The 23,938-nt window shown below is 42.8% G+C and overlaps 1 protein-coding gene across 1 annotated transcript in view; it reads left to right on the top strand.

The window, feature by feature from the left end:
• FER1L6 (fer-1 like family member 6) overlaps positions 1-23,938 on the top strand; it is a 115,786-nt gene that overhangs the window by 71,128 nt on the left and 20,720 nt on the right. Inside the window, exons 23-34 of the mRNA XM_058564900.1 lie at positions 2,252-2,362; positions 2,632-2,793; positions 3,984-4,164; positions 6,425-6,651; positions 8,152-8,274; positions 9,541-9,580; positions 10,815-10,930; positions 11,953-12,084; positions 13,003-13,128; positions 16,467-16,594; positions 20,271-20,441; positions 22,943-23,103. Of these exons, the coding sequence (XP_058420883.1) occupies positions 2,252-2,362; positions 2,632-2,793; positions 3,984-4,164; positions 6,425-6,651; positions 8,152-8,274; positions 9,541-9,580; positions 10,815-10,930; positions 11,953-12,084; positions 13,003-13,128; positions 16,467-16,594; positions 20,271-20,441; positions 22,943-23,103 (1,678 nt within the window). The remainder of the gene's footprint in view (positions 1-2,251; positions 2,363-2,631; positions 2,794-3,983; positions 4,165-6,424; positions 6,652-8,151; positions 8,275-9,540; positions 9,581-10,814; positions 10,931-11,952; positions 12,085-13,002; positions 13,129-16,466; positions 16,595-20,270; positions 20,442-22,942; positions 23,104-23,938) is intronic.

The raw sequence follows: 23,938 nt of genomic DNA on the forward strand, positions 1-23,938 counted from the left end.
TTCATATAAAATATATAGAGAAAATTTGAGCCTAAGCTGATATTGTTTTCCTCGAGAGAGAATTTAAATTTGCTTCTGTGGTGGTTTGGGGCACCAGCAATCCTAGATCGTCTGAATCCATTTGATGATTAAGATGATTTGAAGTTGAGCTTTGATATTTGCAAGGGTCAGTCAATTCCCAGTTTGTCCTCACTCCTAGGGAAGTTACTATGCGCCAGAGAGTGTGCCAAGTACTTTGCACGCTGTCTCAGCAATTCTTCACAGCAACTCTACGAACTAGATATTGTTATCTTTACTTTACAAACGACAGAACTGAGACTCAGAGATACTGAGTAACTTTTCCAAGTTCACACAGCTAGTAAGTGATGGAGCCCAAGACTGGTGCCCACCCACTGTACTGGATAAGAGGTATAATACATGTATAGATGATGGGCTGAGGGAGACGGAGAAAGGAGAAAGACTTCTGAGTATTTTTCCAACGGGCAGGGCTGGGCCTAGGGTCATGCATGACCCCGAGAATGGCGTCCCCTTAAACTTTGCACCCCCGGTCCCTTGTCCTGGCCCTGCAGCCGGACCTCTTTTGAGGTCCTGATATTTTGTCTCCACTGGGATATTGGAGCAGTCTGGCTTTTGGACCAACTTATCCTGCCCACCCCAATTCTTACCATTTTGCCTTCACAACAATTCTTTATCCTTCCCCTGGCCCCATGTGCTGAGTGACCACACATCATGTAGTTTTATAAGCCAGCAACCGATCCATTTCACTGTGAAAAAGTTTCATCTTGGCTGGGCGCAAAGTCATTCAATCTCCACCATGTGAGATCCATCAAGGCCTGTGTTGAATTTTTAAGGGCATCTTTCAGGCACTTATGGAACAAAACTTCTCCAGGGCATTTCCCAGGTCAACATTTCAGCAGCCCCAGGATGAGCAAACATACGGTCCTTTCTAAAGAGCACGTCCAGAGGCAGCCTCCTGTGCCACCATCACAGCTGTTCTGTGGCTTTTCCTTTAGGCATACACTCTCATTTCTCAGCTCCTTTATCTTGTCTGATTCATTCTGCAGCTTCATTATCTCGAGCCCATTTGGCATTCGCTGTGTCTGCTGTCTTTTTTTCTGAGCTCTCTTATAATTAGCTTAACCACGTTCTGCTGTTGCCAACTAGAATATGTCTGTGAAAAAGAAATGGTGATATGTTTGTGGTGTGCAGGTTTTGATGAGCAATTAGGCTGTTTTGAGCATATGGAGCTAATATGTCAGTCAGCCAATAAACATTTATCAAGAACCTATTGGATATGGAGCATTGCTTGAGGGGCTTAGAGAATGAAAGGAAGTAAACGAACACCTCCTCTCGGCCAAGTCAGACAAACACCCCAAAGCAATGTTTAATAGAACATCTGACTCCCGAGGGCTTGAAGGGTCATCTGGTCCAATATCTGAGGCCCAGAGAGGGAAAGGGACTCATGCAGGGTTACACAGCAGAGACTGGTTTCCAGGCTCAGTCCACTGATTTCTACACTCAGCCTCCACAGAGGACACGTTGCATTTCAAGGACTGAAGGATAGGAGAAGGGCCACAGTGGCTGGGATCAAATCGGGGACGGCTTCTTGAAAGATGTACGTGTTGAGCCTGGTCTTGAAGGCAGTGCGGGATGGCACACACATTGAGAAAGACCCTTTCCTTAGTGGACTTTGTATGAGATTTCAATAAAGCACAATGACTGTCCTGCAGTTTCATTAACTCCAAATGCACAGGAAATGACTCCTTTTCATCCTGGAGGTCTGGCTTCAGAAGACTACGTTTTCCATTTCACTGATTAAGACGTAGCCTCTATTTGATTAAATATGAGTCTTTTTTGTAGTAGGCATAGTGGGGGAATAGTGAAGTCTCAGAGGTTCCGAGTCTGATCAGAGCCCCTTCTCCATCCCGCTGCTGTGGTTCCCGTGTCATTTTATCCCGGTTGTGAGGATCTATCTACTTGTCTTTTTTTCTCCCCTCTGTATTATGAGCTTACCGAAAGCTTATTAACATTAACTTCTTGGCACATCGTAAATGCTCACTACTCTTGTGAATGAATGCATTTGTCAGTTAATACATCAACGTGGTAAAATGCATTGCGTTGGTTGCATTTAAAGCTGGAAATGTTACTGTTGTTAAACAGTGACAGTCTTACAGAGGAGGTGATGTTGTGGCCCCATTAGTCTTCCCTGCCTCTCCCCGACCTTCTAACCAGCACTCGTTCTGTGTGGTAGGTCCCTGACTCTGGGCTGCAAGGGCTCCCTCCCGTTGACCCACCAGATGTCACCCAGATCTACCCAGTTCCTGCCAACATTCGGCCAGTGCTGAGTAAATACCGAGTGGAGGTATGTGACAGGGAAGGGTCGAGTTGTTCTTTGGGACTAAGGGGCGGTGGTGCATTGCAACACATGCCTGCATTATAAGAGGAAATTGTGGGATGGGAAGGGGACATAGTTGATGAGATGGAGCCCTCAAGGCACTGCACAGTCCTTTCCTGGAAGGACATACTGTAGTTCTCAGGCAGCATGTCTGACCTGACCACACCTAATCCAGGGCGTGCATGCTGGCTCCTCTCTGGGTCTTTGAGTGACAGCTCTGCTCATCACCTCCTCAGGTTCTCTTCTGGGGAGTCCGAGAAATGAAGAAGGTGCAGCTCCTCTCAGTGGATCGCCCTCAGGTCCTCATCGAGTGTGGGGGACGTGGAGTCAAGTCCTGCGTGATACAGAGCTACAAGAACAACCCAAACTTCAATGTCCAGTCAGACGCTTTCGAAGTGGTGCGGGCCTCTCCCTCTCCCCCCAGCTCCCTCCCTTCCTTTCCGAGGATGGCATCCACTCCTTCATTAACCTGGCATGGTTAATGTTTTGGAGTTTCAGATGTCCACCACCTCCGAGGAAGGACCATCTGATTTAGTGAAAAGCCAGAATTTCAGAATGAGAGAACATAGACTTTTATTATTATTTTGTTTTGTTTACTAAGGTTTCAAGTGCAGATCATACAGTAAGTCAAAGCAGCTTGACGGTGGTTCCCAAAGTGTGGCCCCCAATTCATCAGCATCAGCATCACCTGGGAACTTGTTAGAAATGCGGATTCTCTAGGCCCCACCCCAGTCCTGCTGAATCAGAAACTGTTGTGGGTTGGGGTCCAGTTTAACAACCCCTCCAGGTAGTTCTGATACACGCTAAAGTTTGCAAGTTCCCACTGGCTAGAAGGTACACCAACAAAACTTATTTTAATGGTTAGGTTTTTAAAAATTGATTTGTACACAGCATGTCAGTAGTTTACATGCGAATTTATGCTTCTGAAGCGATGTTTTTTGACACCTGTGCTTTTGTTTATTTCAATATTTCAACATACTTTTTTGTGCTCTGATTTGGAACTAACTGTGAAGAAAAAGTTTGCTTTGTCCAAGCCAGTTAGTACAAATGGACACATTTCTAAATCAGAGAAGCCTAAAACTAAGGAAAGAGAGCAATGTTTGCCAGCCTTTCACACTGGGCTTCACTGAGCCTCAGGGGCCACTGGGGGAAACAAGTGGGCAGGTTGCTGGTCTCTCACCCTCAGCTCCATTTTAAATGGCTCAGCTTTTATCTGTTTTATATCTCGGGCCTGGGTAAACGCTCATTTGAGATGAGAGTTCTGCTGATAAATAATGACAAAATAAGAGGATTGGAGACTACTGTTGTAGAGAATTTAGAAGTGTGTGATTTTTGCAATTTAGACCTGGGATGAATTGTTAGTGCCATCCCTCATATGTTGGGTAATTACTCCTTGGCTTGGGGAGGCAGTGCTCCAGACTTCTAGCAAGCTACAGGGGTGACCTGGAGGGACAGAATGACAAGGCAGGGACAGAAGAAGGATGAGTGCCCAGCTTGCCTTGGTCCTGACCCCAGACGGGTCAGCAGGGTGTGAGCAGCCAGGCCCAGCCCAGGCAGTGCCCTCACTTCATCTGGCCTCTCCCCCCAGGAGCTGCCTGAGAACGAGTTTCTACACCCGCCCCTGAGCATCTGCGTGGTGGACTGGAGAGCTTTCGGGCGGAGCACCCTGGTGGGCACCTACACCATCAACTGCTTGAAGCAGTTTTTGTGTAAACGCAGGGAGCCCCTTGCTCTCACCTCACAGGCAGACGGAACCCACGTTGGCGAAGGTAAGACCCTCCTCCTAGATTCTGGAGCTGCAGACTGCAAAGCCGTGGTGCCTGCAGGTGTCTGCTGTATGACCCTGCACAAAGCAGATGCCCCACAGTCAAGCGGCTCTTTCTGAAGAACATGCTGCAGTCCCCTCTACTTCTTTAGCTGCAGATTCTTGCTTTAAGACTGACATCAGGGTCAACTCCTCTAAGAAGCCCTCCTTAAAAATAGGACTCAAGCTCCCTCCCACCTCTGCTCCCTGACATTTTTCATTGCTTGATGTTGCTTCAGTTTGTTTTGTTTTGGATCTCGGGTGCATGAAGTTGAGTTAATTGCACTTCTCAGTTCATGCTGTGCAATCATCCTTGGTCTGTTCAAGGCTTCTCATTATATCCATCTCCCCGTACGCCTTATTCCCTATCCCTACTCCCAGTCCCCTCCCCACTGTGGGCCCCACACCACCAATCCTTGTAAAATATAGATCCATTTAATTTACATACATGATATGAGGCTATAATCTGCGTTTGGTTTCCTACTCTTCTCAGAGCTATATTTTAAGATCCATCCATATTGCTGTGTGTACACTAGATTGTTACCACTCCTTGCTGCATCTACACCCCACTTTGCTTTTCCCTTCCCCTTGTATTAGACCCCAGGCTGCCTCCAACTCCCCACTTCCACAAACAATGCTGTGATGAACATCCTTGCATGTGTTCCCCGAGGGAGGATCCTGTGTCTGAATTTCTTTGGAATATACACCCGGGAGTGAGATCACTGGGAGGCAGGGAAGGTGCACATGTAATTACACTAAGTACTGCCAGAGGGCGCTCCAGAGAGCTGTGCCGGTTTACGCGTCCACACCAGTCTTAACATTCTTAGCATTGCTGCATCTGGGCCCCCTTTTCCTCCTCAACAGTACCTGCTGTTATCTAACTTTCTGAGTTTTGGTTTAGTGTTTGATTCTTGCCACTCTTCTGGGTATAAAGTAGTATCTCATTTTTATTTTAGCTTGGATTTCTCTGCTTACTGCTGAGTTTGCACATCTCTTCAGATGCTTGCTGCCATCTCCGTTTCCCTTTCTGTGATTTGACTGCTCCTATCCTTTGCCCATGTTTTATGTGTTTCCTTTAATTTTCCTTTTTGTATATTGTAGACATTAATATCCTGTCAGTTATAGATATTGCTCATATCTTCTCCCAGTCTGATAACTGCTAACCTTGTCTAGGGTCCCCAGCTTTGAGCAGAAATTCTTAATTTTGATGTAAGCATATCCATCCAATTTTAAACTTTATGGTTTGTTCTTTTAGATCTTATTTAAGAAACTCTTTCTCACCCCTGGTCACAAAGATCTTATCTTATATTTTCTTCAATTAGTGCTATGTTTTTATCTTTCACATTTAGATTTTTAATTTACATGCATTTGTGTATGGTTTAAGGTAGGGATCCAGCTACATTTTTCTCCATATAGTACATCGTTTTTTCCCCAGAGTCTATTAACTTTCCTCGTTGATTTGTGCTGCTGTCTTTTTCAAGTTGTCATACATCAATAGTCTATTTTTGAGCTTTCTGTTCTGTCCCACAGATCTCTCCCAGCCCAGCACAGAGTACATGCCTATTTAGTGTTTGTTGGGTTGAATTCGCTGTTGAAAAGTCAGCAACTGGGAAAGAGACACTCTGGAGGCCATGGCAGCTGTGGAGACTCCCAAATGGAAAATGTTCCTAAGTACTGAATTCTACAGCACAAAATGAAGAGGACTCTTGGCAGGAAAGGACAGTGTTATGACCTTTTTATTGGATCCACAGCCCAGTTAACAATCTCATAAAGTCCAGGGACATCCCCCTGCTCCCTGTCAAGCACATGTACTCATGTGCCCAGAGTTCTGCCTACACTTGGGGAGTTTGCAGACCTCTGGAGCCTCCAAGTTTCCCCAAGTTAACACGCTAGGGGAAGACAATCAACACGGAGGAGCTGTGCGCTAAACTTTGATAAGCAGGATCCCTATGACCACAGTTATTTAAAATTACTCTGAGAAATCAATAGGTACACCCAATTATTGATTACCTATTATGCACCTGCTGCCTTACCTCATGATCTCATTTATTCCCCAGTGAGACGGGTATTTTTACTGTCATTTTATAAATAAGGAAGTGAGGTTCAGAGCTGTTAGGACCTTGCCATATTTGCGTCCAGATCTGCCTGATTCCCAGTATTGGGTCCCTGAAATGACCACCCTGTACTGCAGGCCAGTTGCCTGACTTGCTGTGCTTTTGTTTCAGCTGTTTCAGATTCAGTAATAGCCACTGAGCCCTCTGGGACTCTCAGCTCCGCCCAGGAGCCCCCACCAGATCACATCTATGTGGATGTTGAGCCACCTCCCACAGTGGTACCCGATTCTGCCCAGGTTCAGCAGGCCAGCCTGGTTGACATCCCTGACTCATCCCCAATGCTGGAACCCGAACACAAACCTGCAGCCCAGGAGCCACCAAAGGATGGAAAAGCTAAGGTCAGAATGTAGCCCCTCTTTATATTTACAAGGCTTATTAGAGTTTATATTGGAGGTTCTAGACTAATTCTCCCACCTACCAGCTGTGTGACCATGGGCAAGCAACTTCACATTTCTGAGCGTTGGTTTCCTCATCTGTAAAGTGGGGATATTGATACCCACTTCACAGCATTGTTGTAGAAGCAGATAAATCAATGTATACGAAATTAAAGTGCTAGTCAATGTGGCAGTAATAGTTAATTGAATATAAACTCTTCCCAATTCATCAGCTTGGAAAGACAGTGGTTTCCTCATCTAGGCCTATTCCGCAAAGATTTACTTTGTACAAGGTCATATGGGGTCAAAAAGATTCTAAAGAGAAATGAGACTTCTCATCCCCAGTTAGCTGAGATTCCGGAAGGAGAAATGGACAAATATACAAAGAACCATAAAATAAGGATGCGAGTAATCTTTCTAAATCATAAATCTGAGTGCAAAATCCTGGTGTATCAATTGAATCAAAGAAAAAAGCAGTTTTAAGAAAGTCCTAAGAGATTGCCTCCCCAGCAAATGGTAAAGGCTTAAATAAAAAGCAGAATAAGATGATTAATGGATGTTTGCTCAGACCGTTCCCATCTCATACATGCGCAACATGACCCTCTATGACAGCTCACGGGGTTCTCTCCATCCCACCAGTTGAACCTGCCACTTTAGGTTAGAATTCTCAATTTAAGTGGTTGATGCCACCCTAAAGCTATGAGTCCTACCAGGTCAGAGATAATTTTTTTTAACATCTCTGTATCCTCTGCACTTCATAGAGTGCGTGGCACTTCATAGGTAGGTACTTAAGAGAAGTCTGAGAGAGCGAAGGGATGACAGGTTCATGATGAGTCTTGCATAAACGATCTCCAATGGGACAACTGTCACCTCCCACAAATGCCCCCTTTCTGCCATACATCCGTCACTGCCTCTCCTATCCCCCATCACTTCTGTTCTATGTGTTTATTTCTTTGCACCTGTTCAAATCAGAAATGATGCTAAAAGGGAATTGTCTACATTATGTCACTTAATCCTCACAACAGTGAGGTAGGCAAGTATTATTGTCCCTAGTTGAGGAAACTGAGAATCATAAAGTTTGTATTAATTGCTTAATGATTCATAACTCAAGTCTCTCTGAAACTAATGCCCTTTCTACTATACCACCTATGCCTGTCTCCTCTACTGAACTCCAGCTTCCCAAATGTGGGGATTCTGTCTGATTTCCCTTACATCCCCAATGTCAAGTACAATATCTCACATCTGCTCAGTAAATGTTGGCTGAATAAATGAATGAATGGACTAACAGATTGTTGAACTTTCATTTATTGAAGTGGTACAGACAGCCACAACCACACAAGCTGCTGATACCTCCGTCCGCCTCCCAGAGGGCACCTATATGTTCTCCTCCTCAGTAAACCGGTCAGCCACCAGCAAGCAGATCCATGAGGCCTGATTAATAATACATCTCTCATCCCTTGCCAGGATCCCAGGAAATCTTTCCGGAGGTCTACTAAAAGGAGAAAGAGGACCATAGCAGATGAATCTGCTGAAAATGTCATTGACTGGTGGTCTAAATATTATGCCTCCTTGAAGAAAGCACAGAAGGTAGGGTCTCCCTTGGCTGGGACAGTCAAGGGACTGGATAAGAAAACATAGCACCCTCTAGCCCCCCAAACCCCACATTACCCCTCTTTTAAATTCTACTATAGGTACGTCCTACTCAGGTGTGGTTCTATTAGCTGTGAAAGGGTAAAAACCCGGGACAGACCAGGGATCCGGAATTGCAAAATCTTCACCTCTGGCTGGAGCTGGCCCTAGGACACAGGCTCCAGCCTGAAAATGCTGGAAGGATGGCATCTGGAGAATTTGCCTGGCAGTCAGACTCAGGGAGGTCCAGCCAGGAGAAATGGGGTCTCTGGGCAGGGTGACATCAGCAATGGGGACTTTAGCTGCACCTGGAGATACCTAGGTCAAAGGGCCCCAGATTTCCAGCAGGATTCTAAGTTTATATGGGAAACTACTGAAGTAAAGGCAGAGATCTTGGCCTTAGAAAATGGGAATAATCAGCAGGTTGCCAGAGCAGGGCCTCATGCACATGGAACAAGAAAGGGACTGAGTTGTAAAGCTGGAGAACCAGTGGGGAGTGGGTCTGAAGATTCAGGCAAAAGCTCACTGGCTGAATTTGGTAAGACTTCTCATCGCCGAATAAAAAAGGAAAGGAAAATTAGTTACATGTTATTGTCATATTTAATTGAATAGGAATATTCAATTAAAGATGAATTCATTAAATTCAATTCTTCTGATTCTTTAGTTTGGAAAGACCATAGTTTCTTCATCTAGGACTATCCATGAATGTTGATATATACTTATATAAAGAACCTAAATGTTAGTCCCTGCCTCCAAACTCCCTCCTTTTGCTGCAATGGACGCTACCACTTCTGGTGAGGACTCAGCCCTTTCTCCTTTCTCTGCTAACCTCCCAATCCCTGGGACAAACCCAACAACCCAACATGCCACCAGGTAAAACTCATGCTTACAGACTGAGGTGATGCTCCAGGGAGGTGGAAAAATTGTGGGGAGAGAAGTAGCTTTCCCAGTGCCTGAGAGGAGGCTGCACGTAGAGGACAAGGACATCTACATCTTGGTGGCAGTTTTCTTGGTTGTGTGGGCACCTCTTCTCTAGGGCAGGGCATCACACTGCACTTAGGTCTTTACAGTGAGGCTTCCCTTGGGGACTACTCACATACTCTTTTAAAATGGCATCTCTGAGAATGCAGAGGGCTGAGATAATTGAATTAGACCTGTGAACAGTCAGGATTACTCAAGGAAGCATGATAGTGTCGATAATCTTGTCTCCTTCTTTTCTCAAAGGAAAAAGAGAGCAATCCCAAGGAGAAAAACGGCAATACAGGTAAGTTGCTGTTCTGGGAGCATTTGAACATAGCATTAGGCCATTTGGGTGAGAAAATGATAAAATGGAAGCAATGGGATGTACGTTAGAGCTCTGCTCCCTCATTTCCCAAGTGAAGAAGCAATCTCAGGAAGGTGACAACACTTTGCAAAGCTCATGTAGCTGATTTGAGCTGGACTGGGACCAGATCCCAGGTCTCCTGAATCCCATTGAGTGCTAAAATCAACCCTTTGGCTCGTGTCCCTACATTGACGGTCTTAATGTAGAAACAGCAGGGTAAAAATAGGAGCGAGCTGGGATGACAGGCCCAAACCAACATGATAAACTTTAACAGAGGTGAACTGGATTGAGATTCTAAGACTCAGTTTACAAGGATTGAGTAGATCTGGTTTGGCAGAAGCTCAAACAGAAGAGGCCTGGGACTTGAAATGACCACAAACTTGATTAAAGTCAACCGTAGGTCTTGACATAAAAACAGCAGTAACACCAAGCGGCCAGTGCTGTTTCAGGTGACATTGATAGAGGTAGGAAAACCAGAGCCAAGCTCAGTGCCTCAGGTCACTCCTAATTAGCATATTTAATTCTAAGACCAACCCCACGACTCAAGCAATAGTGTCTTCATGTTGCAGATGATGAAACAGAGGTACAAAGAAATTGAGTAACTTGCCCAAGTTTACACAGCTAGAAAATAGCAGAGCTAAAAGTCTCTCTCAGGTGGTTTTTTCCTAGAGCCTGCTCCTAAAAAGTTACTGAGTAATCCCTCTAACTACATTCATGACTTTGTGGAAGACCCTTAACATATTTGAACCTCCAATTCTTGAACTAGATGAATCGTGAGTCCCCAAACAGATCTGAGAGGGAATGTAACTAAAATCTTTGGGGTCAGACCATCCTGGGTCTGCTTTCTGCTAATTGGATGACTGGACAAACTACTCACCCTCTCTGTGCCTAGTTTAGTGAATTCTTACATCTGCTGGGACAGGCCAGCACATTGCCCAGCCCCAGGGGATCTGTTGACATTGCATCGCTATGTGAATGAGTGGCATCTCCTCCGGTCCTGCAGGGCACAGACTACAGGGCTGTGCTTGGCAATCCTACAGCAAAATGTTACGATTTCTTTTTAAAAAGAAGGGTCATGACACATGGCAGAGGAAAGGGAAGGAAGGAGCTTGACTTGGTTTCTTCTCATCTCAACGGCCACAGAAGTCTAACAATTTCCACTAAATATCCACAGAGGCAAAACCAGACGAGGTAGTGGTGAATATAGCAGATAGTCCAAAGAAGAAGAAAGACAAAATGCTCAAGAAGAAGCGCAAAGAAGATGAAGTTCCCAACCTGGCCGTCTTGCAAGTATGTGGACTCAGCCATCTTAGCCATGAATAGGTGGGAAGCTCAGAAAGGGGTTTCTGTTAGTGCTTCAGTCAACCCTAGTAATGCCTTTGTCTGAATTAACTTACTTTGTCTTCATTATAATCACTGATGCAGAGAAGTAAGCTTTAACAAAGATACAAGCCAAGACAATGGAGCTTGCTAATTTTCCATTCTGTACATCCTCATATTGAGAAGGGCTATAACTTACATTGTTTAGCCTGGATCCAGCAAGGTAATTTACAGTGTATGAGCTCCCCTTGGCTCACCTCTTGGAGCTTGGCATCATCATGCAGATGTGTACACACTCAAAATAGCAGGAGTTTTAGCTCTAAAGTCAGCTCTGTCAGACCAATCTTAACATTAGCCAGAGGCTATTAGCTAGAGGCATATTTATGAAGATGAAAATTTGGAGTATGAAAATTATGTATCTAGATAACCAATATGGACAAGCAATTTTGAAAGGAAATTTGAATAAGTAATTTAATTATATTACCAAACCTAAAACTCAAATTAATTTTGCATTTCTAAAGTGTATATATAATTTCCCGCTTAGAAAATTCAGGTCTATATGCAATATGATAAAAACTAATATTCCATTACCTTCTGTGTGTTAAGAATTAGATGATTAATTAACCTTTATTGATCCAAATTTCCTCAAAATATTATAATCTCTATCCAACAGCCAATGACACCAATTCACTATAAAAAGTTTTGTCATATTTCTACTTCTAGATTACACTTTTAAAAATTTTGGTTTAGCTATACTTCTTGGAATTTCAAAATTTATCAAAAAAGTTTTATCAATTTCAGAGTAGTGGTTAGTTCTAGGAATGCTGAGTCAATCATTTTTCTTATTTTGGTAAAGATAAATTAATAGCGGCCTCTTAGATTTTTCCAAGGGACACATATGAGGGCTGGTTGTGGAGAATCTTGGCATTTCTCATTAAGTTGATCCTGGATCTTCCTTCCTTTAAGCACACTCTTCTCTCTTCTCCCTAAAGATATATGATGGTGATCTTGAAAGTGAATTCAACAACTTTGAAGACTGGGTGAAAACCTTTGAGCTCTTCAGAGGCAAGTCTACGGAGGATGACCACGGCCTTGACGGAGACCGAGTCATAGGAAAGTTTAAGGCAGGTTCCAAAGTTAACCCTTTTATTTGGTTCTCCTATCCATACATGTCAGATATGATTCAATTCTGTTAATGGGATGGTGGTGTGGAACGCGTGTATGGAAGATCCTCAATCTTCACACGAGACCCTCTCTAGAACCCCACAAGACCTAGCCCCATATCTTTTGAGATATTTGGTTTGTGGCCAGTGGAGTGGATTGGAACTCATTCTGGCAGAATATAAAGAGACAGAGTTGTCGCCTAAAAGAATCACTGAATTTTACTTTGCTCTTCCCACCCCTGACCTACCAAATGCGTGAGATATGCAAACCTACCAGTTGGATGATTAAACTAATCAAACAACACAAATGCTTCATCTGGCAGACTTATGGTATCATCATCACAAAGTAGTAGCTGACACTCATGAACCTACTGCGTACTGGGTCCTTTATATGCAGCGTTGTGTTGGAAATAGCATGGGTGTTGCAGTTTGCCAATCTGGATTTAAATCCTAGTAATGATACTAACTAGCTTCATGATCTTGAACAGTACTTGACCTCCCTGAGCCTTGGTTGCAACATCTGAAAATAGGAATACTGCAGTCAGGATAGAACGAGATAATGGGAGAAAGCACTGGTCCAGTACCCCACATGTAAGAGGCACTCAGTATCCCATCTGATGCTCCTATGCCCGTTCCTCACATAACAGCCCTGGGAGGAGGCTGTCACTGTACCAACACCGATTCACTGATGTACCATGAAGAAGCTCAGACGCACGCAGGTTATATGAATTGCCTGAGGACACCCAGAGGGCAAGGGTAGCACCAACCCAGGTCCTGTTGGATCCCAGGCTGTGCTCATTTTCCAGCCTTATGCCCTCTATGGTTTTTGGTGGTGCACATGACCATCTTGTTCCAACGGGTCATGCTTTGTTGTTCCAGGGCTCCTTTTGCATCTACAAAAGCCCCGAGGATTCCGGCCTCGAGGACAGCGGGCAGCTGAGAATCCAGCAAGGGATTCCACCCAACCACCCCGTCAAAGTCCTGATCAGGGTGTACATTGTTGCGGTGAGCCATCCTTGTCTACTCTGAGGGGTTGTCGTAGTCTGCTTGGGCTGCCATAACAAAATACCGCAAACTGGGTAACTTAAACTAACAGAAATTTATTTTTTCACGGTTCTGGAGGCTGGAAGTTCAGGACCAAAGTGTTGTCAGTGTTGGTTTCTGGTGAGGCCTCTCTTCCTGGCTTGTAGATGGTCACCTTCTTGCTGTGTCCTCACATGGCCTTTCCTCTATGTGCACATCATTCAGAGAGAGAGATCTCTGTTGTCTCTTCCTCTTCTTATAAGGCCACCAGTCCTATTGAATTAGGGCCCCATCCTTATGACCTCATTTAACCTTAAATAGCTCCCTAAAGGACCTGTCTCCAAACACAGTCACACTAGGGGTTAGGGCTTCAACATATGAATTTTAAGAAGGCATAGTTCAGTCCATAACAGGGGATATGAAATTTGGTCAATAACATGGACATTTGCTGGCTTTTCACTCAAGCAAAATACTTGCCAGGCACACAGGACTGCTCTGTGTAGCTTTATTTGCTCTCTGTGGTCACCCCATAGCTGGGAAGAAAACCAAATAGGACTGAAGAAGGAAACTCACAGGGAAGACAGTTAGAGGGAAGAACCAGGGCTGAATACTGCAGCTGCCACTGTGAAATCCTCCCCTGGTGGCTATGCCTCTGCACTGTCACAGTCAGAAATTTCATTGCGAATATATTTCCAAAAAAAAGCTGCCCTAGGCTTCCTACTTTCTGATAACAAGAGCACTAAACTTGAGTCGTGAATTTTATAGGCCTGATTGCCAGGAAGCTTGGGGCCAAATGTGGCGCTCAAAGCAATTGTCTGCTGAACTTTTGTGGTTCGTTTGTTTGTTTTCATCTCCTGAACTTGGAGTTGATTTTCATAATCTTTTTAAATTGCAGCAGTCTTGTTTTATGTTAACTCTTTGCTTAAATTGTCTACATTCTTTTTTAGAAACATAAATAAAGCATAAAACAAAGAAGAATTATTCTTCTTTAATGCTTAGGGAGAACTAAATGCTCCCTTTCCATCATACACTTCTGATGTTTCCTTCATCAGCAGCAACATCATTGCCACAAACGCCATGTGCCAGGCATGTTCTGATCACTAGGGATGTTGTGATGAAAAAAGCACAGTCTCTACCCTCAAGGAAGTCACAATCTACTTGGATAAATTACAAGTACTTGTAAAGAATCACTGGCAATGCTGGGTATTCCATATTAAACACCCACCCACGGGACAATGAGACTAACCTTTTCAAAATTTTATTCAGGAGGTCACTGATGTCTTGGGAGAGATAATTAATATGCATTTTTAGGAAATGGGCCATGTGTTTAAATAAATTTGAGGAATGGTGCTTATAATAATTTTTTCCCTGAGAGTCACAAAGCTCATTAGCACAGTCAAGACTCTGAGAATTCCAGAAGCAAAGAAACCTATTTAACTGTTGAATCTTTAACAGCATTTTCTAAACTTATTGCCCTACATTCTTTTCCCCCCTACAGAAAACCCTGCAGAACTATGGTTCTGTGGGACATAGTTTGGGGAGTCCAGAAATAGAGGGTACAAACAGTGGGAAGGAGAGGGAGAAATTTTTTGGACTACAGAGAGTAGAGAAAGATGGTTATTTATTTATTCATTCAGCAAATATCTACAACACACCTTTTATGTGTCCAGTACCCTCTAGACAAACCGCCAAGAATGCAGACGAGATTCTTGCTCAGGGAGCAGCATGGAGGAGAGAAGGCTTGGGCTGGAACTTGAAGACAGGGAAGACTTGAACAAACAAAGAGTCAGAGGGTGGTGGCCTGAGTTTCATGGAGTAGGATAAATTCACTGCAATTATGGACAGTCAATGCTTTTCATTGACATTTCTAGTAATAGTGATTGTGTGGTTTGCTCTCTTAAACTAAAATTTAATTAAATAATAAGTTAATTAAAAAATCTTTTAATTTAATGACACCGAAAGAGTAAAAAATACTACTACTTAAAAGTTACATAAAGAAAGAAATCAAATCTTCCCACCTCTGTAATTCCATTTCCAGAAATAACTTCCTTTTCTTATGTGTATGCAAACACGTCTATATCTATTTACACTTGATTACAGTTACCTCCAGGTATTTATTTAATGGAGTTCTGCTTCATGCGTTACATATTGATCTTCTATTTTATTTTCTTACTTAGAAATATAACTTGGACATTTTTCCAGATCAGTGCATATAAGTCTTCCTCATTTTTTTTAGTAACCACTTAGCATTTTCTTGACTTAATGTAGTATTCATTCATTCATTCATTCATTCATTCAACAAATATTCAGAAGGCCCAGTTCTAAGTCCAGGAGATAGAGTAATGAACAAGACAGATAGTACACTTGCTCTCATAGAGATTATATACTAGTTGAGGGTGGTGTGGGGATTAAGAAGGTATAAAAATAAACAAAGGAGCAGATAAGATGAATGTCAGAGATAACTGCTATGTAGAGAATTAAAATTGGGTGATGTGACGAGAGTAAATGGGGAAAGGACTATTTTGGATTGAGTTTCTCCCTAAGTAATTGACACAGAGATTATTTACAATTTTTAGATATTAAACAATGCTCTAATGAACATCTTTGAAAATATAGCTATGTGTGCCTCTACCATTCTATCTGTAGGATGGGATTGTTTCTTACTCAGCTCTCATCCCTGCAGAATTTCTCCATCTTCTCAGTGTTATTCCTCACCAGCTGCCTACTGGCCTTCCTTTAGAAAGGGTTTGCTTGTGATGGTTTCGGGCCCAGCTTGTCTGGAATCAGACTTCACTCTGAGAAACAGATCCTTGTTTAATTGGCTGGTGCTAAATGCAAGACTGATGGGCTCATGGATTTAGAGCCCATTAGTTCTGGGAGGGTCCTTCAGGTCCACTGCATGATTTTACAGATAGATCTCAGAGAGATGACATGACCTGCCCAAGGTCACATGACTACTCAGAAATAGAACTAGAACTCAAATCCATGCCTTCTTCTTCCTGATCGAGCATATTCCTCATTACTCTGGCCAAGAGCTGCATTCTCCCAGAGAGACGACTACAGAGAAAGCTGAACTTGGGCAAAGCTGATAACTTTTCTCTTAACAGCAAAATGGGGAGGCTAAAGCAGTGGTTCTTAACCTTGCCTGCACACTAGAATCATCTAGCGACCTTCTGAATCCCAAAGCCCAGGGCTAATTAAGTCAGAGTATCTGTGGATGGAACTCAGGCATCGGTATTTTTTAAAACTCCCAGGTAATCCCCGTATGCAGCCGGTGTTGAGAACCACTGGACCAAAGAGATTTTCTTTTTCCTCCCCAGGCATTTAATCTTAGCCCAGCTGATCCAGATGGCAAATCGGATCCCTACATTGTGATCAAGCTTGGCAAAACCGAAATCAAAGACCGGGACAAATACATCCCCAAACAACTGAACCCAATATTTGGAAGGTCAGTGGCCATCTGGGTTCGGGTCATTGTCCTCTCTGCATTTGCTCCTGCTGTGTTTCTGTGGGAAGTTGGTGTGTATACATGTCTGTCTCTGGGTAAATGGTGACAGGAGGTTAAATGCTGACTTCTGCAGGTGATAGCGGCCAACCAAACCTATATTCATGGAGGAGGGCCAAATTCTTTGCTTGCTCCCTTCCAGAATTTGGTGGTACATGGTGATCTTCGTGCCCATGGTTTTCCAATAATGATTTTCCTAGACCTTAAATTTAAGAGGCACCTTGAACAGTCATCAGATTCAAGCTCTTGCCTTTGGACAGAGAGATTTCCTTTTTACGAACAAGGCAACCAAGGCCCAGAAAGGTTTAGAAACTTATTCAAGTTCACACAGCTCATGAGTGGAGGAAAAGGGGCTAGACCTTTGGTCTTTTGTCTCCTACCAAGGGGACTTTTCCATCACATCATTTTGCAGCTCCTTTGAGTTGACCTCTTGAAGTCAAAAAGTTGAACTGCATCCCCAACTTGTGTTTTCTTTTCCTGCAAAGTGTGTTAAAACCCATTGCAGTTGTGTATGTTTAGGTGAAGTAGGCATTCTCCAGTTCACAGCAATCCTACCACCCCCAACTGTCTTCTAACAGAGGATCTCATACATTCGCGTTCCCTGCTTGAGTTTGTGTGCCCGACGGCCGTCAACTTTGGAGTCAAGCAGACCTGGGTTTCATTCTGCCACATACAAGCTGTGTAACTTTATGCAGGTGGCTTAACCTCTCTGATTGTAGTTTTTCTCACCTGTAAAGCAACAATAGTGACACTTACCTCTCAGATGCCTTTAGAAATATGTAGAGCACCTAGCATATTGTCTATGCCAGCACATAGTAGATACTCAAAATACGTTGGCTTCCTTCCTCTCCCCTCCTTAATAATCATTTCAGCGACACATACATCTTAAGTGTATTTAATTTCTTTTTTTCCTGAGTAACAAGGAGCGTGGGAAGAAATCTTCATCAGCCTCATTTAAATTCATTTACACATTTGTGATCACTTTGGACTCTGACATTTGATCAGCACCAGCCTCTTACACTTTATTGCTCCCGAGGAAATGAGGCAATAAATGATCTTGCCTGTTCAGATTAATGAGAATGATTAAAATGAAGGTGCCAGGGAAACTTATCCTTGCTTCCCTGATCCAGAGATGACCTTTATCATTACCTGCCATTTAGGTAACTAGCACTTCATTTTGCCAAGTGCTTTGTAATCACTTTTTATGAGCTACTTTCACCACAGTGCCATGAATTAGACTGTCTTTATTACCCTTGTTTATGGCTGTGGTAAACAAAAGAAGAGGATGATGGAATATTCCTTCCTGCCTCTGGCATTGCAGAGCCTCTTCCAGAAGCCCTCCATGTGTGGACGGGTAGTTGGATGTGTATTTAATTGTTACTCATGGGTTTGCTGGCTCGATCTTTCAGTGTTCCAGCGGGGAGAGTGGAGGGCTCTTGTGCCTGAAATGGGGTCTGGGGAATCCCTCTTTGCCACCTCCCAGTGTGAGGATGTCACAGGCTCCACTCCCGATGCCCTGGCACCTGGCCTGCTTTACTTTTCTCCATAGCCTCTGACATGAATTGATACATTTATGTGTTTACTGGCTCCATGTGAGCAGGGCCTTGGTCTAGACTGTCCATTGCTGCATCCCCAGCACCTAGGACAGTGCCTGGCACAGAGCAGATGCTCAATAAGTATTTGTAGAATGAGTGAATGAATGCATTCATGAATGAACAGATGGACAGACACACCTCTGTCAGTTTTCAGTGGGATTTAATGGGGCCCTGTCACTCTACGTCATCCTGAAGTAGAATATGTCTGCAGACTTTAGTGGTTCTTTATTTTCTTAATAACCACAATGCCTCAAACCACCACCATATCTATAGATAGTATCTCATTGACACACAGGTTAGTATAAGCCTGCTTTTTTCCTGGGTGACTGGAAGTCCAACCATGGTGGGCTGTTTTTGGTATTTCTTCTCATGACAGCTCCAGTGAAAGTTCAGGAGAGGTTAATCTGTAAGCACACAGCTTGGGGAGATGGACCAGAGCAATTGAGTCTTCTGTCATGGTTGCCAGGAGCAGTGAGACACTTAATAAGTCCTTCCTTGGTGGTAGTAGCCATGGTGACAGCCAATCTCAGAGATAGGTGGCTGGAGGCTTCCTTGTGAGATGCGTCTAGAATATCGTTACAGTTTGGAATCCAAATCTTGGAGCCCCAGGAAAGCAATACTATGTCTTCAGATGGAAGACACAAATTTCTTCTCCGCACAGCCATATCCCTGACCTACTAGAGCTGCCTCAGACAGTTACAGTTGCTGGAGCTGTCAAGCATCTCTGCTTTTTTCTCTCTGGGGAGGGTTAATTGGCCCTGGCTGTGCTGTGATGGCAGTCCCTGCCACACCGGAAGGTGAGAGTCAGGTCTAAGTGGATCTGACTGTGAGGACGGCAGCCCAGACAGGCCTGTGGACATGCAGGGAGATGATGGGCCCCCCGGTCTCCCTCCCCACCTCCTCTCTGTCCCTTGCTCCCAGACCAGCCCACCAGATCTTGTCCCAGGGCAGCCAGACTCAGGAACAGCTGTAGAAATACTGGTGTGTCCTTATTTTGTTTTCAAAAAGACATTTCCTTAAAATGCAGGGTTTTACTCAAAATTTAATTCTTAATTATCTTCTCCGATGCTCAGTAGCACGGATAATGCATTAACACAGGAAATCCAACAGCATTGCTATGCCTTTCAATACTTTGCCTGAGTGTGGTATCATGGAGAGAGCATGGAACTAGCAGTCAGGAAACTGGCACTTATCCCGATTCAGCCTGATTTATGATCCTGGGCAAGTCACTTGTGTTCTCTGGATTTCAATTTCCTCATCTGTAAAGTGAAGGGTTGGATATGGTAATTTCTGAGGTCCCTTACAGTTCAAGGAAACATTTATTAAGTGTCTGCATTCTTCAGGCCAAGTGCGGGCTCCAACAATACAGAGATGAAAAAGGAAGATCCTTCTTCTCAAGGGGCTCAGAATCTTGCAGAGAGAGCACTCCAGTCCTGCAATTCTATGTTTTTATGATTTTCCATCTTCAACAGGATTTTCATTTAAAATAAACTCAGCTGGTATTCCCTGATGAAGCAACAGTGGAAAGGGAATGACAATTTATTGGGCACTAGTTGAATGCCTGGAAGTAAAATGTGTGCTTTGTATAAACAACATCGTATTTAACCACTGTGCTATATTAAAAAGAGGACATTTTTACACATAAGGAGGCTGGGAGGGGTGAAATAATTTTCCCAAAGTTTTATAACCAGGAAGTGGCTGATTCAAACCAAAAGTGGAAATCAGTCCTGCTTGAGATCAAAACCCAAGGTTTTTCATCTCCATCTTGCTGTTGCCTTAGTTGAAGACTACAAGACATGGCCCAAGAAAGAGGATATTATTGGCCACTGGATATTGACAAAGGATTTGGAAATTGATTGTGTCTCAATTAAAAATTAAACCAAATGAATATCCACTAAGTATTAACTGAATTTCTGAGTGTTTAGTGAGTTCATATGAACCGTAGTCCAGCTAAAAGTGAGGCTGGGAAAGTGCCTTGTGTCGCCAAATGTTGTTGACTCCTAAAGCCTCTACTTGGACTGCAGGTCATTTGAGATCCAAGCCACATTCCCAAAGGAGTCCCTGCTCTCCGTCCTGATCTACGACCATGACATGATTGGGACAGATGACCTCATTGGCGAGACCAGGATCGACCTGGAGAACCGCTTCTACAGCAAACACCGAGCCATCTGTGGCTTACAGAGCCAGTATGAGATGTAAGTTCTTTCTCCCATGGAGACACTGTTGGTGTTCTGAGGCTGCGGCCTCAGATTGTCTATGCTTTGGGAAGGCCAGCCATGGCTCAGCTTTAATATCTCATGTCAGCAGGGCTGGTTGGGGGAACTGTACACTGCACTCGGGGGGGAATTGGCACTGATTTAGAATTTAGAACCAGGGCAGGTTCTTCAAGAGTCAAGAGCTGAAATTGTATGTGTTCACTCAATTAGCTGGGACTGATGGGCAGAGTTCCCTGGTGGAGAATGATGCTAGCAGAAGAAGGATTACTATAATACAAATGCCAATATCCCAGTTAACTATAACTAATACTCATGAGTGCTTATGATATACCAAGCACTTTACATGGGGGATCTCATTCAGTTCTCTCAAAACACATTAAGGTGTTATCCTCATCTTACAAATGAAGGAACAGTAGACTCAATTCTCACTCGTTACAAAGATTTTGACTTCTGCTTGATTTAAAAATATAGACTACCAGCTTTATTTTTTTAAAAGCATGTTGTATTTGATATCTTAAGAAAAAATAAAAATCTTACACATTTTAGCTAGGAACATACAAAAACATTCATTAGATTTCCATGATATAATTTCAGAAATATTTTCCCTGAATATAAAATAATATATATTCATTGTAGAAAATTGAGAAAATACAGAAAGTACAAATAATGCTCAAATTATTCCACCCAGAGATAACTTATGTAAAAAATTCTTAGGTATTCCCTTCTGGTATTCTTTTCTATGCTATTTTCTCCCAAAGTTGGACTCATACTATCCATGCAATTTGGTAAGCTGCTTGTTACCTTTACCCTTATATCATAAGCATTCTGTAACGTCATTAAATATTCTTTGAACTCATTATTTTAATAGCTCTATGGTGTTCCATCATAAGAATTTATTATGAAATGATTTAACCAATTTGTCTTTCTGAACTTTAGGGCATTTACATATTTTTTCTTTATTATAAATATTGCTGCTATGAGCTTTCACGTACAAAAGCCATTGCACACCTCTCTGATAATCCATTCAATATTGATCCATAGGCATGGATTATCCCCTTAACGGGAATGCATGCTTTAAGGACTTCTAATATACATGTCCAAATGGCTCTCCAGAAAGGTTGTACCAATTTAGATTGTCATTAACAGCGTCTAAGTGTCTGTTTCCTCTATGCTTTTCAGACAAGTCTCTATTGCTGGCCTGCTCTTCTCTGAGCCTAGAAAGCCAGTTCAGTTTTTGGACTATAGTGAATGTATAAGCCTCCTGAGTTATTTACATCACTCTCAAGAGGATACCATTCAGAGAAGATTAGCTATTCTCACTCTGAAGTCGGGGAAGGAAGCCACAGGCAGACATGGTGCATCCTTTGTTTAGAAGAATTTCCTGAAGGTGCAACTACCAGGGAGCAGAATAGTTTAGTCAAGGAAGATGTAACCTTTGTTCACTGAAAAGTTTTAAAAATAAGACAAGAGCACCTATTTCTGGGGAGGCCTGTGTGTGGCTCTGGGCATGGCTTGGATGAGCTTTTCATGATCCTCATATCTCTGGCATAATGTAGGAAAACTGCTTTCTAGCCATGTTTTGATTTATTTAAGTGCTTAACCAAGTTAAATTCTGATGAATCCTGTGTCCCAATGAGCAGAGAAATCCAAGTTTATCTTGGTCATGGCTCTTGGAGCAATTCATGACAAGTTAATAATTTTTAACCAATTAGCTAGTTTTTAGGGAAAAAGGGGTTGGAGAGATTTAGAAACTCACCACCAGGAAAATCACTGACTGGAGAAATGGCACTTCAAGACTTTCTGCCTGTGTCATGAGTCTCCAATATGATTTGAGATCGGGAGGAGCAGAGGAGAGGAAAGATGCAGAGAAATTGAAAGGATGAGCTAGGCTTTCCTCCTAGAGTAAGTAGCAGACAAATGGCTATTCTGCTAGGGAAGAACGAAAACTATGGGCAAAGATATCCATAGAGACAGAAAGCGGATTGGTGATTTCCAAAGGCTGAGGGGAAAGGGAACAAGGAGTAATCACTTGATGAGTACAGGGTTTTCTTTTGGGGTGATGAAAATTCTTTGGAACTAGAGAGAGGTGGTGGTTGCACAACATTATGAATGTACTAAATGCCACTGAATTGGTCAACTTCAAAATCGTCAATTTTATGTTATGTGAATTTCACTTCAATTTTTTTAAAAATGTACATTTCTTTAAAAAATCAAAACTACCTGCAAAGGATTTTTATGTCAAGTGACTCAGAAGTCACGCCTTTCATACAAGTATACGTATGCAAGGGTATTGACCAGAAAAGAGAGAAAACAAAACAAAAAAACAAAGACCAAACACCAGCGCCAGGTATACAGAATGGCGAGTAAACTCTGAAGGAAACCACAGAGCATACTTAGGTGGCCCTTTTAATGGGGACCTTGAATGTGTCCTCCCCGGAGAAGCCAGGCCTCACTCTCCCTGTCCTTCCTCCACTTTTCAGAGAAGGATACAATGCCTGGAGAGACACGTCCAAACCCACCGAAATCCTCACCAAGCTCTGCAAAGACAACAAGCTGGATGGACCCTACTTTCTCCCTGGGAAAATACAGATAGGAAACCAGGTCTTTTCTGGAAAAACAGTTTTCACTGACGAGGACACTGGTAATTCCCCACAATGTATCCTGCTGACGTTGCTCTTCTTTTGAAAAACCTGCTTCTGGTGGTATTTGTGGCGGGGGACAGTGGGTCATCTATTGTAAAAGATGCTCATGGTAGAAAATATGCAAAAGAAAGGAGGAGAATGAAAATCACTTATAATCCCCAGATTCAGAGATAAGCATGCTGCATGCTGGTGTATTTCCTTACAGTCTGTATGTGTGTGTGTGTGTGCAATATGTCACATTTTTACAGAATTGTAAATATACCATATGTAGTTTTGTACCCTGCCTTTTCTATTTCCAATAGATTATGATGATTCTCCTTTCATCTTTCAAATGATCATTGATAATATTCTATCTTATGGCTGTGCCATTTATTTACATTGTGTCTATTTTTTGTAGAGACACTTAATGCTACCATGTACTTCCTTACACATGTTTTTGCACATTTCTGATATTTCTACAGAATAGATCACATAATTAGAATTGTTGTGTCAGAAAGTAGGCTATAACTTTAAATGAATATTATATAAAATAAATAATTGAACATGACCCAAATTACCCCTATAAATGTTATACCAACAATTCTCCTATTTCAACACCAAGAAGTAGATTTTCCCTTTGAGCATCATGGGACATACCAGGAAGATCTCAGAGAGGCTTTCATAAATTTAGGATGAGGAAAAAAAACATCTTTACGTCACTTTAGTGATACAGAACAATTCTTATACTGTTACCCTTGTCCATTTGATGCTTAAACATTGCCTATGTATGTATGGTACAGCGCTTCTGATACAAAGAGCCCAATTAAGGACATGGGGCAGGATGTTTTGACAGTG

The sequence above is a fragment of the Diceros bicornis genome, chromosome 21, assembly GCF_020826845.1.
Source record: "Diceros bicornis minor isolate mBicDic1 chromosome 21, mDicBic1.mat.cur, whole genome shotgun sequence".
Classification (NCBI taxonomy): domain Eukaryota; kingdom Metazoa; phylum Chordata; class Mammalia; order Perissodactyla; family Rhinocerotidae; genus Diceros; species Diceros bicornis.